This window comes from Kickxella alabastrina (genome assembly GCF_025024165.1).
Source record: "Kickxella alabastrina strain RSA 675 chromosome Unknown BX661scaffold_7, whole genome shotgun sequence".
In the NCBI taxonomy this organism is placed as follows: domain Eukaryota; kingdom Fungi; phylum Kickxellomycota; class Kickxellomycetes; order Kickxellales; family Kickxellaceae; genus Kickxella; species Kickxella alabastrina.
The window spans coordinates 152,631-168,318 of NW_026251478.1; the positions used below are offsets into that span (position 1 = coordinate 152,631).

Below are 15,688 nucleotides of genomic sequence, written 5' to 3' on the forward strand. Positions count from 1 at the left end.
CACCAAAAAAAAAATTAACAAGATGTTGATCAACGGGAAATTGGCAAATCTTCGCTTCATTCCGTTGTGAGCTATTTATCTTTTTTTCAGTGAGTTTATTTATCGTGAGAATACATGATCAGCAAGTGGCTCCTATTTAAAAATTACTCCGCGCATCAGTTGCTTCTTCATTCGCGCATGCAGGAAAAAAAAACCTAGCCACACATGCATTTGAATGTCAAATATTTACATATAAACCAATATAACTTTACATAAAAAGCAAATGAATTTTTTATAATTTAATATATGGCATGTTTTTCTGTTTATGAAATTCAACTCACTTTCACCCTCTATCCTTTCTTTTCCCCTTTTTTGTTAACTTTACATTTACCCTATTTTATAACAGCATTAACAAAACTCATACCCTATTTTCACACATAATATAAAAAGTACTAAACAAATAACATAAAATGAAAATATCCTATATCCCTATTATTCTGTCTATCAGCGCTGCGCTCACACATGCACACTACAAATGCACAACCGACGAGGCCTTTGATGTTTTGTTCAATGATATTACTGCGGATTTGCTTGCCGAGCATATACTTGATTATCTGAAAAAGGGTTCTGTCCAGTGGCGCAATGATATAGACCAGGTTGATCCCAGGAAGTCTGCCGTTGCACTTATTCTACGCTATAGAGCAATTCTCGAAAAACTGCCGGTTGCCATCGCTTCAAGGTTTCCGACAATCTAAATAGTAATATATTTTTTTGGTGTATTTTCCAAAAAACAATATCATTAGACCATTTCAATTAAATAGTTAGTAATAAATATCAATTATAATAATATATTAATACTTGTTAATTTTGGAATGTAATAGTGTTATAATAAGAGGGAATGTGTATAGCACTACAATGCAGTGTTAGAGAGTGGGGCGTCAGTTTATAGAGGTTTTTATTATCAATGGAGTCAAAAGTAGAACTAAGGCCGACCTCATCTTATATATATGCCTCGTTGCCTTTATTGTGCACTTCACCGATTGTACACTCAGTTGGCGAGAACTGGTTTTTCTACAAACAGACTAGTATCTTGGCGTGTCAATGTTATGGTCTTCACATGTGTGCATTCATGCATATACATTATGAAGTGGGGGGGGGCATATCAGGGTGTCATTATTATGTCTCCTGACTTGATACTACATGGTGCCATCTATGCCCTATCAATCGAAATGTTGATGAAAACTCGTTCCACGATTCTCAACCTCGATATCCACTTTCATATCATCAAACTGCTCAATAATAGTACTTATATTATATTCAATATAAGCTTATTTCCAAATGATTTTTTGGCATCTTTTGCAGATGGGCTGCCATTGAGCAATAGGTGGCTTGGGTTTAGTGGCTTTGATCAAGCAAATTTAAAAATATCCTTTAGAATATATACACCATGCACCCACAGGAAGCCCCTCCACTAGCTCATCTTTAACTTCCAACCCCCACCCACACCCACATTTTATTTTTATTTTAGCCACTTGCATGGAATATACAAAAACCGGTTTAAAATATACTTGGCAATGCCCAGTGGGATTCAACAAACCACATTGAGAAATGGAACCAAACGCAATAATAAACATAAAAAATGTTTTATAAACAAAACCTGCTCAATTTTTTAATAAGTAAAACCACTAACCACCACTTCATCTATCTACCAATCTCAATCTCAATCTCAATTGTTTTATACTAAAAATATCAATCTCTAGTTATCAAAAATATTTTTTTTACAAAAATGAAGTATTACCAAAATTACATTTGCTCTTCTCGGCCTTATTACCTTCTTCTTTGCCCACCAGGGATGTAGTATCGACGCTGCTCTCGATACAATATTCAACGATATGACTGTGGGCCAGCTATCAGACAAGGTGCTGCACAACGTCCGGCGCGATATGAACGGCATAATAAGCAGTTTTGAAAACCTATCCACAGGCCAGATTGCTGACAACATCGTCGACAGGTAACAGGGTCCTCAAGGAACTCTTAACCTATACCGGAATAAATCTCCCTCAAATATAATCCTGATTATAAAAGTTCTCTTTAAAAACATTTCATTGTTTTTCATATATATCGCAAAGGTTCCAAAGTTTAACCGCAGGGTATAAATATTGGCTGCAAGAATCACTGGTTCCAAATGTCAGCGGGTACGCGTACAAGGTTCCAAACAGCACCAAAATGGCAAATCCCATTAGAATACGGGTAATCAAGCGGCGATGTTGCACTGGCAGTGCATCATCCGAAAGAAGTGTCTGGGCAACCACCTGAGCGCCTTTACAAATGTAAAACGCAAGTAGCAGAAGGCTAAAATATAGAGCCGGCAGATAGTGATGCAAGTATGTGGCGCGAAAAAGCGCAAAAAATACAAAGTAATTTGCCGCCCACATTGCCCAGAGAAAATGAATCTCCCAGGGCAAAACCAAGTCGACAACCTTGCCGTGCGACCTGCGGCCAATAACCAAAGATAAGAACACAACCAATGGATGAATAAACACACAGACTATGGCTGATGCCCACCACAGGATAGGATTACCAACGAGCGTGTACTTCAGACCACCCACCCATCCGCCCATTGGCATCGGCCTTGTCAAAAAAGGCCAGCTAAGGGGCGAGCTTTCAAACTCGCTATGGACATCCGGGTCAATAAAAAGCATGCTGTTTATAAGATGCATCAACCGCCCGTATGTAATAATATGCTGGGATGTTTTGCTGGCGAGAATTTGGCGCAAGTCAACTGTCGGCGTGTCAATTGTGACTATCTGATGCTCGACACTCCACACTGTGCCTTGCTGACTGCCGCTAACGCACTCGAATACGTACGGCGGTATTATTAATTGCTGGTCGGCTGTTTCTTCGACAATGTGGTTGTAGTCGATGGCTACTTCGCAGTTGTGCTCAATGGACTTTAGTCTGAACTTTGTCGCCACTGGAACCAGCTTGCTTCTGTCGTTCATGTGTTCAGGCGTTTCTTGGTTGGAAACAGCTATTTGCCACGTATTTTTCCCGTAAAGATCATGCAGACGATTGGCTTCGCAAAATTCGACCAAAAGCCCACGCGAGCTTGGAAGCTCCGTGCCGGGAATACACATATGCTGGCTTGTTTTAGGCACGCTAATTTCTACAAAACTTCCGTCACGAACAGCAGCAGCAGCACGCTTGTCGGCATTGTCTGTGTCGCGGGCATTCTCGGGCACCAACATCGGCTCTGTGCCCGAGGAATCCATTATTCGAATTCCAAGATAATTTTCAATTACAAACTCCCGCCTCGTAATCAGCACGTGCTCGTCCGTGTCGTTCTGAAAATAATAGCTCATATACTCGAACGGATACGCGCTTGCTCGCAGAACAACAAATGAATCCGAGTAAATGTTGAGAGGCTGGATCTGCTGTGCAGAATTGTTTGACCGCGCAAGATAGTCCGACCCCATGTGGTCCGACTGCGGGCTGTAGTTTTGCAAGATATGGAAATGAATCAGAAACCCCGCCAGGTACACAGCCGCAGGGATCACCGAGAGTGCCAGGGCGTGTGCGAACCATGCGATGATCATTTGTTTTGGCTGGCTGCTGCGAAAGCACAATAAATCAGATAGCATGCAGATACCAGTAACCGCCAGCGTCAGCAGACCAACAACTTTGATACTACAACAGCCTTAATGCAAGATAAATACGAAAACGCCAAATTGGTGTAAATAAACACGGGACAATTGTTGTGCGCTTTGTACACATGCACGGGTATAAAAGCTGCAATTAATTGTTTTTTATACCTGCAAACCAGTGATAGCGCCAGGCCAAGCGCCATCATATGAAAGCACCATTTGCGCGAGCCAGGTGCCAGCCCGGAATTCCTCAGACAAACAAACGCTCCCACCGCAACGGCATTCGCTAGCATCAGCATGCTGTCAAGCACAACCATTCGCGAAACACCAATCACTGCATTATCGGCTGCCACAAACCCCGCCGCCAGCCAGGCACCCGCCGTTGGAAGCCGCATACTCAGGCACAGCCAAAACGTCACAGGCACGAGCCCAGCTCCCAGCCCAGCCTGCACACACCTCGCGGCAACAAAGGGCACGGTCTCAGGGTACTCGTGGCCACTGGCAAAATCAAAACCACCCTGGTATCCAAATGTCCAGTACACAAGTGCAATTAAAAGCTTGCCCAATGGCGGGTGGACATCCAGGTAGAATAGTCTGTCGATGTAGTGGTTGGCAAAGTTGCCAAAGTGCGTTTCGTCCCAGATTACCCGGTCGAACTGGCCTATTCTGTGAACCCGGACGAACAGTGATATAAAAGTCAATGCTGAGAGCAGGGTGATTTGGGAGCGGCGAATCCGCGCAAACGCTCTTGGCCTGCGCGCGCTTGTCCGGAGTATGGCGCGAAATGAAAGGCGCTGCATAAGCATAACAAATCAAATGCGTCGTTTAACAGGGTTTTATTTGTGCTTTATTGATTCAAACTATGCAGGCTAAAATAAATTACGTTGCCATATATATGTTGTTTTTGTACCCAAGGTTAGCAAAGCGGCGAGAAATGAAAAATGAAAAAGTGAGGAAGTTTTTGGTGTCGCGCCCATTTGGCCAGAAAAGAAATAGGCTTGAACGAAGTAACGCGCACAGATGCATATGCACGGCTTAATTAGAACGAGAAAGATTATTTTTGAGCATTTCCGGTTTTGTCCAAAATCAGGCCACATAAAAAATGAAAATTTTTTCATGCACAGCGCGTACTGTTTGATGACATCAGCACGATCATTGGCCAAAGAAATCACAATCGCTGCAAGCTTGTGTGACAAGCATCAGAGCCAGCTTTTTTATTTTTTATTTTGCGATCGGAAATAACAGCCGCACATTCTGAGGAGCAAAAAAAAAACATGGCTTTTTATTTTTTATTGTGGCGAGTGCGCAGTTGGCTCTCGAGCTGCGCAGTTTAGTTCCAAGAAGATCCTGGGCGTTTGTCCGATATTTTCTTTTTTGCATAAACTCCTTTTCTTGGTCCGATAATAATGCCACGAAATAAACTGAGGCTGGCTTGATCCAATCTATTTCAAGATCTGGATCTGCATATAAAAAGCTGGAGAGCGGACGCAAAACAGCTCCGACAGTCTCGCCCAGTGCAATATATACAAAGAAAATCCTAAGCATACGCGCATTAATTATGAATGCGCGTAAACCTCACCGCCTGGTTCAAAGCTCAATTCAGTCTACAACCAAAAGTGTCGGCGTTCGCGCTTCTTGACGCTCCTCGCACTTTTTATTGTTTTTTTTCTTTACAGACGAAACAAAAAAAAGCCCAAATCGGGGACGCCCAAAACCCCCTGAATCATTTTTTTACTGCGCCAGAATTTTTTTTTTCCATTTTTTTCCATTTTTTCCTCCCCTTCAACCCCCCTGCCACACCTTTTCCCCCTTCCCCCCAACTTTTATGACTGGTCAGCCCTCTTCCAACTTGGCCACAATTGTTTTTCCATTTTTCCATTTTTGCGTTGTTTGTTTTACTCACACTATTACGCCTGTTTATTTTATATTTTTCATTCCTTGTACGCATTTAATACCTTTTTTCGTTGCTCATTTGTATTATTCACCGCACAGCTTTCGAGTAAAAGAGAAGCCCGAGTCAGACAGCAGCTACACATATACGCAGAAGATCGGTTCAGGAAACGCAGGAAACAATACTTACGGGGCCATTCAGCTATTGCATATTCACACAGTAAAAAAAAAAAGCAGGGCTAGCATTCTCCTGTTTCGACAGTCAAACACAGCCAGCAGAGGTTACCATAAATGATCTCACCGTCAGAGCTACGGACGGTCATTGACGATATAAAGCAAGTTGCGGCGTCGGCTCCACCGGTATGCGCGCATTACTCTGAGGACGAGGATCAGTCAGACAATGATTTTTTGCCGCGCGACTACGACATTGACCGGCTGCATGCTGACGATGCCCGAGACAAGGTCTTTGTCGCCATTCTCAAGGCCCTGGTTGCCCGCCACAACAAGCCCAGTTCTCCGAAGGAGCTGGCCACGTGCATTATGAAGCATGAGTTTACATTATTAGGGTAAGTTCCATTATCTTTGGTTATTTTTGTGTTGCTTTGTTGCTCTTGCGGGTATTCTCGTTTGCAATCCCTTTTTTGGCTTGTGCGGATCGATGTACAAAAAAGGAATTACTCATCGTTTTTGACGAGCGAGTAAGAGTGCGAGAGAGAAAGAAAAAGACATTCTCAATCCCCACTTCGTGACCCCTTTCATTTGCTTGCTCGCTTAGACCAAGCTTGAAGGGCTAAAGACCAAGTGGACAAAGCACAAAAGTCGGGGGAAAAAACAAAGTGGATCTGTCATATCTTGCTTGCTTGGCCGATTTTCTTATGGTTACCGGGCGCCTTGCCAGCGGCACGCTAAGCATCATTCATCTTTTTTTCACTTTCTTTCTTTTCTTGCTCACCTGGCTGTTTCTGCTCTGCGGTTGAGTTTATCCGCGCCTTTTCCACTTTCCGTCCATGATGCCCCCCCTCTCTCCTCTCCTCATTATTTAGTCCGCACCACATCACCTCACCCGTGCTTTTTTTTCTGCTCGCCAAATAAGAAGAAATAGCCGCTGGTGGGCCGGGTCGCGAATGCTTTATTTTATTTGCTATTCGCCTAATGCGGGCGCCATATAGGAGAATCAATTTTAATATCTGCTCTTGAACACCCTTTTTTTCTTCCCCCCCCCCCCGCGCTTGCGCACTCTATTCCACACACAAACATTGATATTGTCAATGTTGCTCGCTGTGCACTGCAAATAAAAAATGCAGATTAGATTTATTGTTCTGCACTAAAGCGCAGAGGATCTAGAAATGGCAAAAGGAAACACCCCCAAACCCCCAGAAAACGACATGCCGCTAGTATCGGTTCTTTTCATCTTGTATGCGTGCTTGCAGTCAGGTCATTTTTTTGGGTCGAGGTTCCATGCCCAAAAGTGGATCCGCCTTTTCATCCCTTTCTCCTGCTTGTGTGTACAGCGCGCGGTTTTCGTATTTTATTTGTCCAGAAAAAACTAACTTGCTTCCACGCCTGCGTTTTCTTTTCACTCTTTCCCCCCGAAATCTTTCAATTAAAGCGGCCTTCAATAGAGGCGCCACGCCCTACGCTACAGTCTCATCGCGCATATCGCAACACTTCAAACGCATACTTGAGCACATCCCGCCGCGGCCGCCGATACTGGGAAGGGTGGCCCACGAGAAACACACGCGCAAATATTTTTACTACGTGGCCTCGGCACTGGAGCAAGAGGATTTCCTTCGCAAAGTACGCATCGGTCTCATCCCCACCCACAGCACTGCATCGAGCAGCAACAGCAGCGCTCGCAATTCAAAATCAATCAAAAAGACGCGGTGCATGGTCCCCGCAGTCGCCGTCGAACCGGATCTCTCGCTGACGATGCGGAGGAACAGGCGGGCCAACAGCGCAGACACAACCGGGCAGAGACCGGCCGGGCGGTCAGCCTCGCACAGCGAAGCCGAGCGTGGCAGGCGGTCCAGTCGGGTATCGCTGGGAGTCAGCACCCGGCCGCGGCGAACCTCGTATGACGGAGGATCGAGCAGAGTGGATGCTTCGGGTGACGAGGGCAGCGAGGAGAGCGACGGGGGCAATCCGTATGCGCGTAAAAAGTACAAGTCCGTGAGATCGGCCGTGGCACAGGTTTACCCTAAGCGGCGATCCAGGGTGCAGTCGGGTATCATGCCGGTGGTCTCGTCAATGGCGCCGCGCGCCCGGAGGTCCGCCAGCCATGGCGACACGCAGAGCACAGGCGGCCACAACAACAGCAGCCAGGCTGGGGCCGGCAAATGGCGGCCCAGCTGCTCGTCTTCATCTGACAACGACGAGGCTGATAAGGAGCTCTCCGATGACGAGGAGCTCTCCGAAAGCCTGGCGAAAATCAAAAGCTACCGCCTCAGCAGCGGCAGCGGCAGCAACGAGGACAACAACACGGCAATATTTCAGAGCGTCCACCACGATCAGTCTGACAGCGAGGACAGGAGTAAGACCACAGTGTCTATGCGACGGCGGGCCGAGCCAGCAACGCTGATGCCATTGGTGCCACACACGACACCGCGGGCATCAGCATCGCCGGACCGGACGCCATACCCCCCAGCGACGTCGCCGTCGTTCCTCGCACACAGACTGCTCGGCGAGAGTGGGAGTGACGGCGAATTGCAGGTGGCCTCGCCGCTGCTGCTGCCGCGCGGGCTGATGTCCTTGCAGATGCCGCTGGATAGCATTTTCGGCACGTCGCCGATTGCCGGAAAGGACTCGATTCCGTCGCCTGCTGATATGATGACGCCCGTGGTGACTGCTGCCTCGGTGATGCTGCTTCCCGAGGACTCGGTCGTCCCAGCTGCACACTCGTCGGCACTGCTACTTTCGGCCGGTAAGTTTCAATGATCCATTCATCCACCCACCCCTCCATGTTTTGTTTTGTTTTGTTAGTGCCATTTTGCCATTTTGTGTGTGCTGCGAATCCTATGCTTCGTATCTGTGAATGAGCATTCACGGGTAAAGTTTTTTATTTGCCTCTCATGGATTGTCCGCAGATTGTCCGCGTTAGAATAGGAACAAACAGGCCGAAACAAATTGTGAAGCCATGTGGCTTACAACTTTTGTGTGTCTGAACCTCTCTCTATTTTACTTTTTTTTTTTGCATTTGCTTGTTTTTGGGGGTGTTGTTATGTGTTGGTCGCAATTATAAAAGAGAGCAAACCCCCCTCCCCTGGAATGCAAAACGGCGCGCTAAACAAACAAATCGCTTGCTTAAACAAAAAAAAGTGCCAACAAAAAACCTTGATTTTTCTTTTTTTTTCCTATTTGTTTATCCCCCGTTACATAATTCGTCTCTTATTTGTACTAAACACACATTTCCCCCTTTTTCTCCTTATTTTTTTGCTTGTACTTGTTATGCTGTACTGCGTATGGACAACTGTTCTGTCGACTGGTTGGAACAAATAGGCATGGGTCTAGACACGCACGATAACAAAGTCACAGGGACTTGCCCTGATTTCGTCAAACATAACACAACGCCCGAACACATCAACAGCCCGAGTGAAACCGCTGCCGAGCCCCACACAGACGATGGACTTGGCAGCGGCAGCGGCAGTGGCAGCAGCAGCAGCACAGCCCCGCTAATATCTCACAGCACCAAATCCGTCGTCCAGACGGATAAAGGCCAAGAGTACGACTTTAGCTTCCACGATCTCATGGATGCCGAGCTAATGTCCATCAACGAGCTGGACAAGCTGTGGAACAACTCGAATCCATGCGCAGAAGAAGAGGATGATGATGATGATTCAGAGGATGTGGGCTGCAGGTTAGGGCTGCTGCCCACTATACCCGAGGTGGCCATGGAAGATGATGGCGGCGAGAGCTCGGCGGCCATGCTGGCTGCGGCTAACAAGCCTACAGGTGCCAACAGCGACAATGAACAGAACGAGCTTCCATCGAAGCTCACGCAGAAGCTTTTGGCCCTGTCCGCAACGCCCAAAAGGGCAGCGGCAGCGGCGGCGGCGGTGAATTCATTAGCAATGGCTGGCTGCAAATCTAAAAAAGAGCAGCAGCAGCAGACAGTGGCTGCAGCTGAAAAGGTGTCAAAGAGGTTGGATGTTTATGCGCGGGGCGAAACGTGGTGCGCCTCAGTCCCCACTTCTGCTTCTGCTCCGCAACAATCTTTGAGCACCACTGCACTGGACAGCGTCGAGTCAACCAAAGTTCTCGTGGACAACACAGACGAGCATGAGGAGACAACGACATCCTGCAGCAAGGTCGTCCTTCCCGACCCCTTCGCCGACATCCCGGCGACCGCCATGGTGGCAACCAAAATGGCCGTGTCGCCACGCATCGTGCTCACCATTGTCGAGACCGTCCCTGTTTACATGACAGTCATCACGACAACAGAGGCCGCGGGCTCTTGCACTGGCAAATGGATTGTGCGCCGGCACCGCCTGCTGAGGCTGGTCGAGAACGGGTATGTCAACGCGTCGTCTCTTCTATTAGCCGGCGGAGTAGCGTCAGAGCAGGAGCGCAGCATTGTGCTGAGCCTGGAGGTTGGTAGATTTAAGTGGCGTAGGCCGCAGAGTAAGCTCTATGGCACCTGGATCCCGCTGCCCAGGGCCCGGGCCCTGGCCGCCACGTGCTCTCTGAACCACCGCCTGGGTCCCTTCCTCAACGACAACCTCGAGGCCTACTTCCCAGCGCCGCTGCCGACGACTTTCATCCGCCACCTCATCACACCCTTTTTCACCGACCCCACGGGCGTCCTGCTGGCCGCGAGCGACCCCGATGCCGGGCTGGGCATTGAGTTCCAGCACCTGGTCAACACGGCGGCGGCCAACCATCGGCCGGCGCAGAGCATCTCTCGATCCAGCACCTTTGGCGCCACTGCCCGAGGCACCCCGTCTCCGTCCATTATTCAGTCGCTGGCCACGCGGCCGGGGGCATTTAGTTTTGCTGGCGCAGCCAAGGCTATCTTTGGCTCGGATGACCGCCACTTGCAATCGCTGCTGCAGCTACTGAGTGCCGACAGTCCCATGCTGAGCACTCCGGGCGAAGCAGAGCGCGCAGAGTCGATGCAGGCCGGGCCCGGGCCTGATGCAAAGGCAGAAGCAGAGACAGAGGCAGAAGCAGACGGGTGCGGGCAGGAGGATGAAGACGAGGAAGCGAGTGACTCCATTGCACTGGATGTCAAGGGCGAACCCAAAGAAGGGGCTGCATTGGGAGAGGACTTCGGTCGTGACGGCGGCAAAGCTTTAGCACAGACTATGGGTTCAGATGTCGTGGTGGAAGACACGGCCACTGTGTCAATCGAAACCGACGGCACACACACGCCAATGCCCGACCACCTAGCAGCAGTAGCAGAGTGTACGGGTGTTGACGCAGAAAAGCTTGCTGAGGCCATCTCCTCTCTCAATCAGATGCAGGACCCAATGGGCGACGCGATGGACTGCGAGATGGATCTGGACATGAGCATGGTCATGCCGGGCGCCGACAGCGACGCCGACATGATCTGCTGCTCCACGCCGCCCTCCCCGCCGCCACCACCTGCTCTGCCACTGCGCCAGCGCCGCATATCCAACGCGCCACTAACAATCCCCCGCTCCTCACCGGCCATCTCGCAGAAATCGCTGGATGGCTCAGTGGCTGACGGTGAGGATTCCCAGGAGGAGCTCCTCGACCTAGAAGACGACCAGAAATCGCAGTCTCGTCCATACTCGCCGCAGCAGAGACACGTCGGCAGTTTCAATGCCCGCTTGGCGCAGACCATGGAAGCCTTTGGGTTCACGGGCGCGGCCAAAACCAGTCTCCTGTTGCGCCTGCGCGCGGCAGCAGCAGCCAAGAGCACGGGAAAGCAGCAGGCTGTCGCTCCCTACATGCTTTACCGCAACAACAACAGCGGCGGCGGAAGCGGCGGAGTCAAGCGCGGCAAGATTGCTGCGGCGTTGACCGATGATGACGATGCTCTGACCCCTGGGAGCGTGCGTAAACGCGCCAAGGTTATTCGCATTCCAAGGGTCAAGCCCATGGCCAAGCCCCTAGTCAAGCAGAAGAAGCCCAAGGCGGCGCCTGACGCCTCTGTGGTTATGCGCTTGGCCAGTGCCATTTATAACCATACGTTGAATATGGCGGCTCTAGCCCAGGCGCAACGTCAGGCGGCGGTGTCAGCGGAGGCTGCATCGACAGCGGCCTCAACGTCAACGTCGGCGACGACGACTGTGTCGGTTAATCCAGTGCCGGCTACTTCGGCTGCGCGCGCACAGGGTGCCCAGGCGTCGCCAGGCACTCGTGTGGCCCAGCCGCGGCAATTGCAGCGGCCAGCCCAGCCACAGCCACAGCCACAGCCACAGCCACAGAAACAGGGGCAGGGGCAGGGGCAGCAGGGTGCAAGGATGCTGCAGAATATGGCGCGGGTCACTTCGCCTGGGGATCCACGCGGCGGGCAGGTGAGGCCGGGAATGTCACCCCAGCAACAGCGCCCGGCGCTGCCACAGCATCATCCGCTTCAGCAGCAGCAACAGCAGCAGCGACCGGGTGGCCTTCCCAACCGTCCTCCAATCAGGCGGCCTCCAATGCGTCCTGCTGGCAGCATGAACGGCAAGTCGCCGGTCAATTTGCAGCAGCAGCAGCGGCCTCCGATGCAAGTCAGGCGCCCGCCGCCCATGGGCTCGCCGTCTGGCTCTGCTCCTGTGCGTCCTGGGTTAGGCGGCATGCGCCCCTCGCCCAATGGAGCTGCGCAACAAATGCGGCCGCCCCTGCCTCGACCGTTGGGAACACCGCCCGGCGCGCAGGTGCGGCGGCCAGTGATGCATAATAACGGTGTGCAGCGGCCGCCGAACGGTGGACCGTCACCTCGTCCTCTTATGCGTCCTCCTCCCATGGCCAATGGCATGTCTCCGCGCCCACGGCCGATGCCGATGCCGGTGTCGATGAGTGGGGGTCGTCCGCGACCACCCATGGTGCGTCCATTGACTTTATCACAGAATTCCCAGGCAAGCAGCCCGGTGCTAGTGCGGCCTCCCAGACCACTGACCAATGGCCAGCAGCAGCAAGCTTCCCCCGTTGTGCAGCCGGCCACTCTGATCACCCCCGTCACTGCCCAGTCGGCAGTCCGCCCACAGCAGAAGCCCCCTGTGCCACAACAGCAGATTCCCGTCAAAATGCAGTCGCCACAGTCACCACAGTTGCCAAGGACCCCACTGTCCGGCATTGTGCCTGCGACCACCGCACCACCACCGGCTGCTGTTGCACAGCCGCCGCCTGGGCTCAAAAAGCAACCGACGACCTAGATATTTTTAAATCACCTACAATTAATGCTCTCAAACATTGTTTATTCCCACTTCCTATATATATACTATTTTTTCAAAAGCCGGAAGAACCAATTCAAGTTATATTTCATTTTCCCAGACACTGCCGGCCGCTGGATGCAGGCCCTCCTGGGTGGGCATATCCTCCACCAAGGCATCAAACACGGCCCTGGCGGCAATCTCCACTAAGCGCTCGCTATCCTCGGGAGAAATAAACTTGTTGCCCGTCCGGTCAGCAAACACCATCAAAGCGCAAGCAGTGCGGATGGATGGCCGGTCCATGTTTTTGGCTCCGGTGGACGCCTGTGCTAAATGAAACAGCATGTGGCTTTCCATTTCTAGCGCCGAAGCGTCCTCGTACTTCTCCCTTATGCGGTCCAACAGCCCCTCATTACAATCATAGAAATCGGTTCCGATCCGGCCCTGCGACCCATAGAAACTATCGGCATTACCGACAGATCCCGCAAAAACATGCTCTGCGCCCACAGCTTCACTCAGTTTCCGCTTCACGACGCGCGTCAAATCTTTATCAGCTTGCACAGGTTTCCAGAGCAAATACGGCTCACCTTCTCCTTCTTCGAAAAACGCATAATTGCGCCCAATAGCGAATGCGCTCTTGGCAACAATTATGTCTCCCGAAGTGGCCTGACAAATCGACCCACAAGACCCAAACCTCACTATGCTCAAGGGCCCCTCAATGACCATTCGACTTTCCCTTACAAAGAAATCCATCATGGAAAGACCCATTCCTATGGCAACTACGCTGATTGGTAGGCCCTTGTAGAGACCAGTTATAGTGAGGAACCCGCGGTGAGAGGAGTGTGTGAAGAGGATTTTGTCTAGGTAACTGGCCATTTTTTGCGCGCGTTTGGGGTCGCCAACAGTTAGGATGCGGTTGGATACCTCGCCTGAACGCGTCTCTATGTGGTACGTGCGACCTTCGGTGCTGAGTGGTTTGTTGGCACTTGTCATTTGTTCCGTAGGCATGGTTGAAAAATATATGTGTTTTTGCTATGGGTGAGTGGAATAAAATATTTAATTGTTTTAAAAAAATTAATGGGTACAGAGAAGATAGAGAAAGAAAAAAGTTTGTTTTTTTATTGTTTTTTTTGTTTCAAGATTATTTTTATGACTCTTCAAGATATACACTTTGTTTGCATTTTCGAATTTTCTACTTCCCTCTTTTTTTAAAAAGATCTTCTGCAATATTGCGATGTCATCACAAACTTTTTTTAGAACCCTGATTCTTGCTAAATTTATAGATCAAGATCTATTGTATCATGAATGATATCACTAATTCATTTATTTATTTTCTGGAAAAAGTACATGACCACCTCACACAGCTTACTCGTGCTCACCTACATCTGCATCAAAACAAAACAAAAACAGCAATGAACAATTGAGCACAACATGTGTCACGCACACACACAAAATAGGAAAAAGGAAAAATTGAGTTGTTGCATAGCACATGTGATATTCATTTCACCAAAAACAGATTTAAAATAAAAACAAAAGATAAGCCTGGTAGATACAATTATAAACATAAAAAACAATGCAATGTATAAATGTCATGGGTGTGTTAATTCACAGAAACGCAAAAATAAAAAACAAGGCTATTTGCCTCTCATTAAAATTTTTATTTTTCTTAATTGCTCGAGCTTGTCTCTTATTTATCTCTCTCCCATCCAATTGAGTATATGGAAAATATAATCAAGTTACGAATTCTCATGCATAGCTTCATTTATCTTTGTGGCCATATGCTCTTGCTCACATGCACTGCTGACATTCATTGTACTCCACATATTTTTTTCCTAACACATGATTACAAAATGGCGCGGACAACGAATGTCGAATAACATGCTAAAGCACAATTATTGACAAAAAATAAACCTTTAACTTGGGCTATACAATGCTATAAAAAACAAAAACAATTAAGAATTAACAAAACAACAAATTAAATATTATTAATCATGAATTTAAAGAATCATGTTTCTGAGAAGCTCGCGCTTCTTGGGATTGTTGCCCTTGCGCCTGGGGCTGTTTTTGTAAGAAATTAGTATCTGTCTGATCTCCTCAGCAATATGGAGCAACACAAATATTGTCGATGTGGAAATGGAACGTACGGTTGGAGTTGGATGTTGTGCTGGCTGATCATCGGATGAATATGGCGTATCTGAAGCTACAGATGCCAACGCATTAAAGATATCTGCATCTGTTGAATCTGGAAAGCAAACCTGAATGTAGCTATGGAATTTATAACGACCAACAGTCAATTGCTGAACAGGCCCAGTAACCGCATTTTTCCGATTCCAAGTTGAACTGTGTACCTTATCGTAATGCATAGTCATGCTATCCATTACAACAACATAATAGTTGCAATGCTCGCACCAATACCCACCATTAATAACTTTGATCCCTGGAACTGGCAAATCCACTCGCTGCAAACGACTCTTAAACCATTGCTGAAATTATTCCATTGACTTGGAGTCCAAATCCTCTGACAGAAGATAGCGACACATTGGCTTGATATCTTGTTGATTAAAATTGGGCTTGTGCTTGGTTCTTTTTATTTTACAGCAATTGGAAAAATGCTTGTAAATGCCATCAGGAAATACCATGTAGCGGGCAAGTCAAGCAAACAATCAGGCCGCTTTTTTGTTCAACCTATAAGTTTACCGCAATCAAAGTCGACTTTGGCAGAGGTGACTACATATAATAATAATCAATATGGGTTAGTATTTAACAGTCAATTACACCCAATTTAATATTGAATCATTTTAACCAATACTTACACTTGTGCTGGCATTGTCGACAGTGCCAGTTCAATTGTTGGTA

At 48.6% G+C, this 15,688-nt stretch overlaps 7 protein-coding genes across 7 annotated transcripts; 4 read left to right on the forward strand and 3 right to left on the reverse strand.

Annotated features, from left to right (window-relative positions):
- Positions 1 to 398: 398 nt before the first annotated feature.
- On the forward strand, positions 399 to 840 carry BX661DRAFT_180157 (uncharacterized protein). Its single transcript, XM_051535395.1, has one exon. The coding sequence runs from the start codon at positions 450 to 452 to the stop codon at positions 732 to 734; it is 285 nt and encodes a 94-aa protein (XP_051392670.1). The 5' UTR covers positions 399 to 449; the 3' UTR covers positions 735 to 840.
- A 796-nt stretch (positions 841 to 1,636) lies between these two features.
- BX661DRAFT_180160 (Dolichyl-phosphate-mannose-protein mannosyltransferase-domain-containing protein) lies at positions 1,637 to 4,584 on the reverse strand. The gene is made up of 2 exons (XM_051535396.1): positions 3,792 to 4,584; positions 1,637 to 3,666 (listed from the first exon to the last, which is right to left on the reverse strand). The coding sequence occupies exons 1-2, from the start codon at positions 4,427 to 4,429 to the stop codon at positions 2,082 to 2,084; spliced, it is 2,223 nt and encodes a 740-aa protein (XP_051392671.1). The 5' UTR covers positions 4,430 to 4,584; the 3' UTR covers positions 1,637 to 2,081.
- Positions 4,585 to 5,403: 819 nt separating this feature from the next.
- On the forward strand, positions 5,404 to 5,857 carry BX661DRAFT_89704 (uncharacterized protein). Its single transcript, XM_051539568.1, has one exon. It carries the CDS (start codon positions 5,449 to 5,451, stop codon positions 5,806 to 5,808), a length of 360 nt encoding a protein of 119 aa, XP_051392672.1. The 5' UTR covers positions 5,404 to 5,448; the 3' UTR covers positions 5,809 to 5,857.
- Positions 5,858 to 6,495: 638 nt separating this feature from the next.
- Positions 6,496 to 8,709, forward strand: BX661DRAFT_89702 (uncharacterized protein). Its single transcript, XM_051539567.1, has one exon. It carries the CDS (start codon positions 6,930 to 6,932, stop codon positions 8,445 to 8,447), a length of 1,518 nt encoding a protein of 505 aa, XP_051392673.1. The 5' UTR covers positions 6,496 to 6,929; the 3' UTR covers positions 8,448 to 8,709.
- A 3,283-nt stretch (positions 8,710 to 11,992) lies between these two features.
- BX661DRAFT_180166 (uncharacterized protein) lies at positions 11,993 to 12,888 on the forward strand. Its single transcript, XM_051535397.1, has one exon. The coding sequence runs from the start codon at positions 12,005 to 12,007 to the stop codon at positions 12,833 to 12,835; it is 831 nt and encodes a 276-aa protein (XP_051392674.1). The 5' UTR covers positions 11,993 to 12,004; the 3' UTR covers positions 12,836 to 12,888.
- Positions 12,889 to 13,952, reverse strand: BX661DRAFT_180167 (nucleoside phosphorylase domain-containing protein). Its single transcript, XM_051535398.1, has one exon. The coding sequence runs from the start codon at positions 13,838 to 13,840 to the stop codon at positions 12,935 to 12,937; it is 906 nt and encodes a 301-aa protein (XP_051392675.1). The 5' UTR covers positions 13,841 to 13,952; the 3' UTR covers positions 12,889 to 12,934.
- An 877-nt stretch (positions 13,953 to 14,829) lies between these two features.
- Positions 14,830 to 15,201, reverse strand: BX661DRAFT_170040 (uncharacterized protein; the record flags this gene model as incomplete). The annotated part of the gene is made up of 1 exon (XM_051533582.1): positions 14,830 to 15,201. One exon carries the CDS (start codon positions 15,199 to 15,201, stop codon positions 14,830 to 14,832), a length of 372 nt encoding a protein of 123 aa, XP_051392676.1.
- Between the last annotated feature and the right edge of the window lie 487 nt (positions 15,202 to 15,688).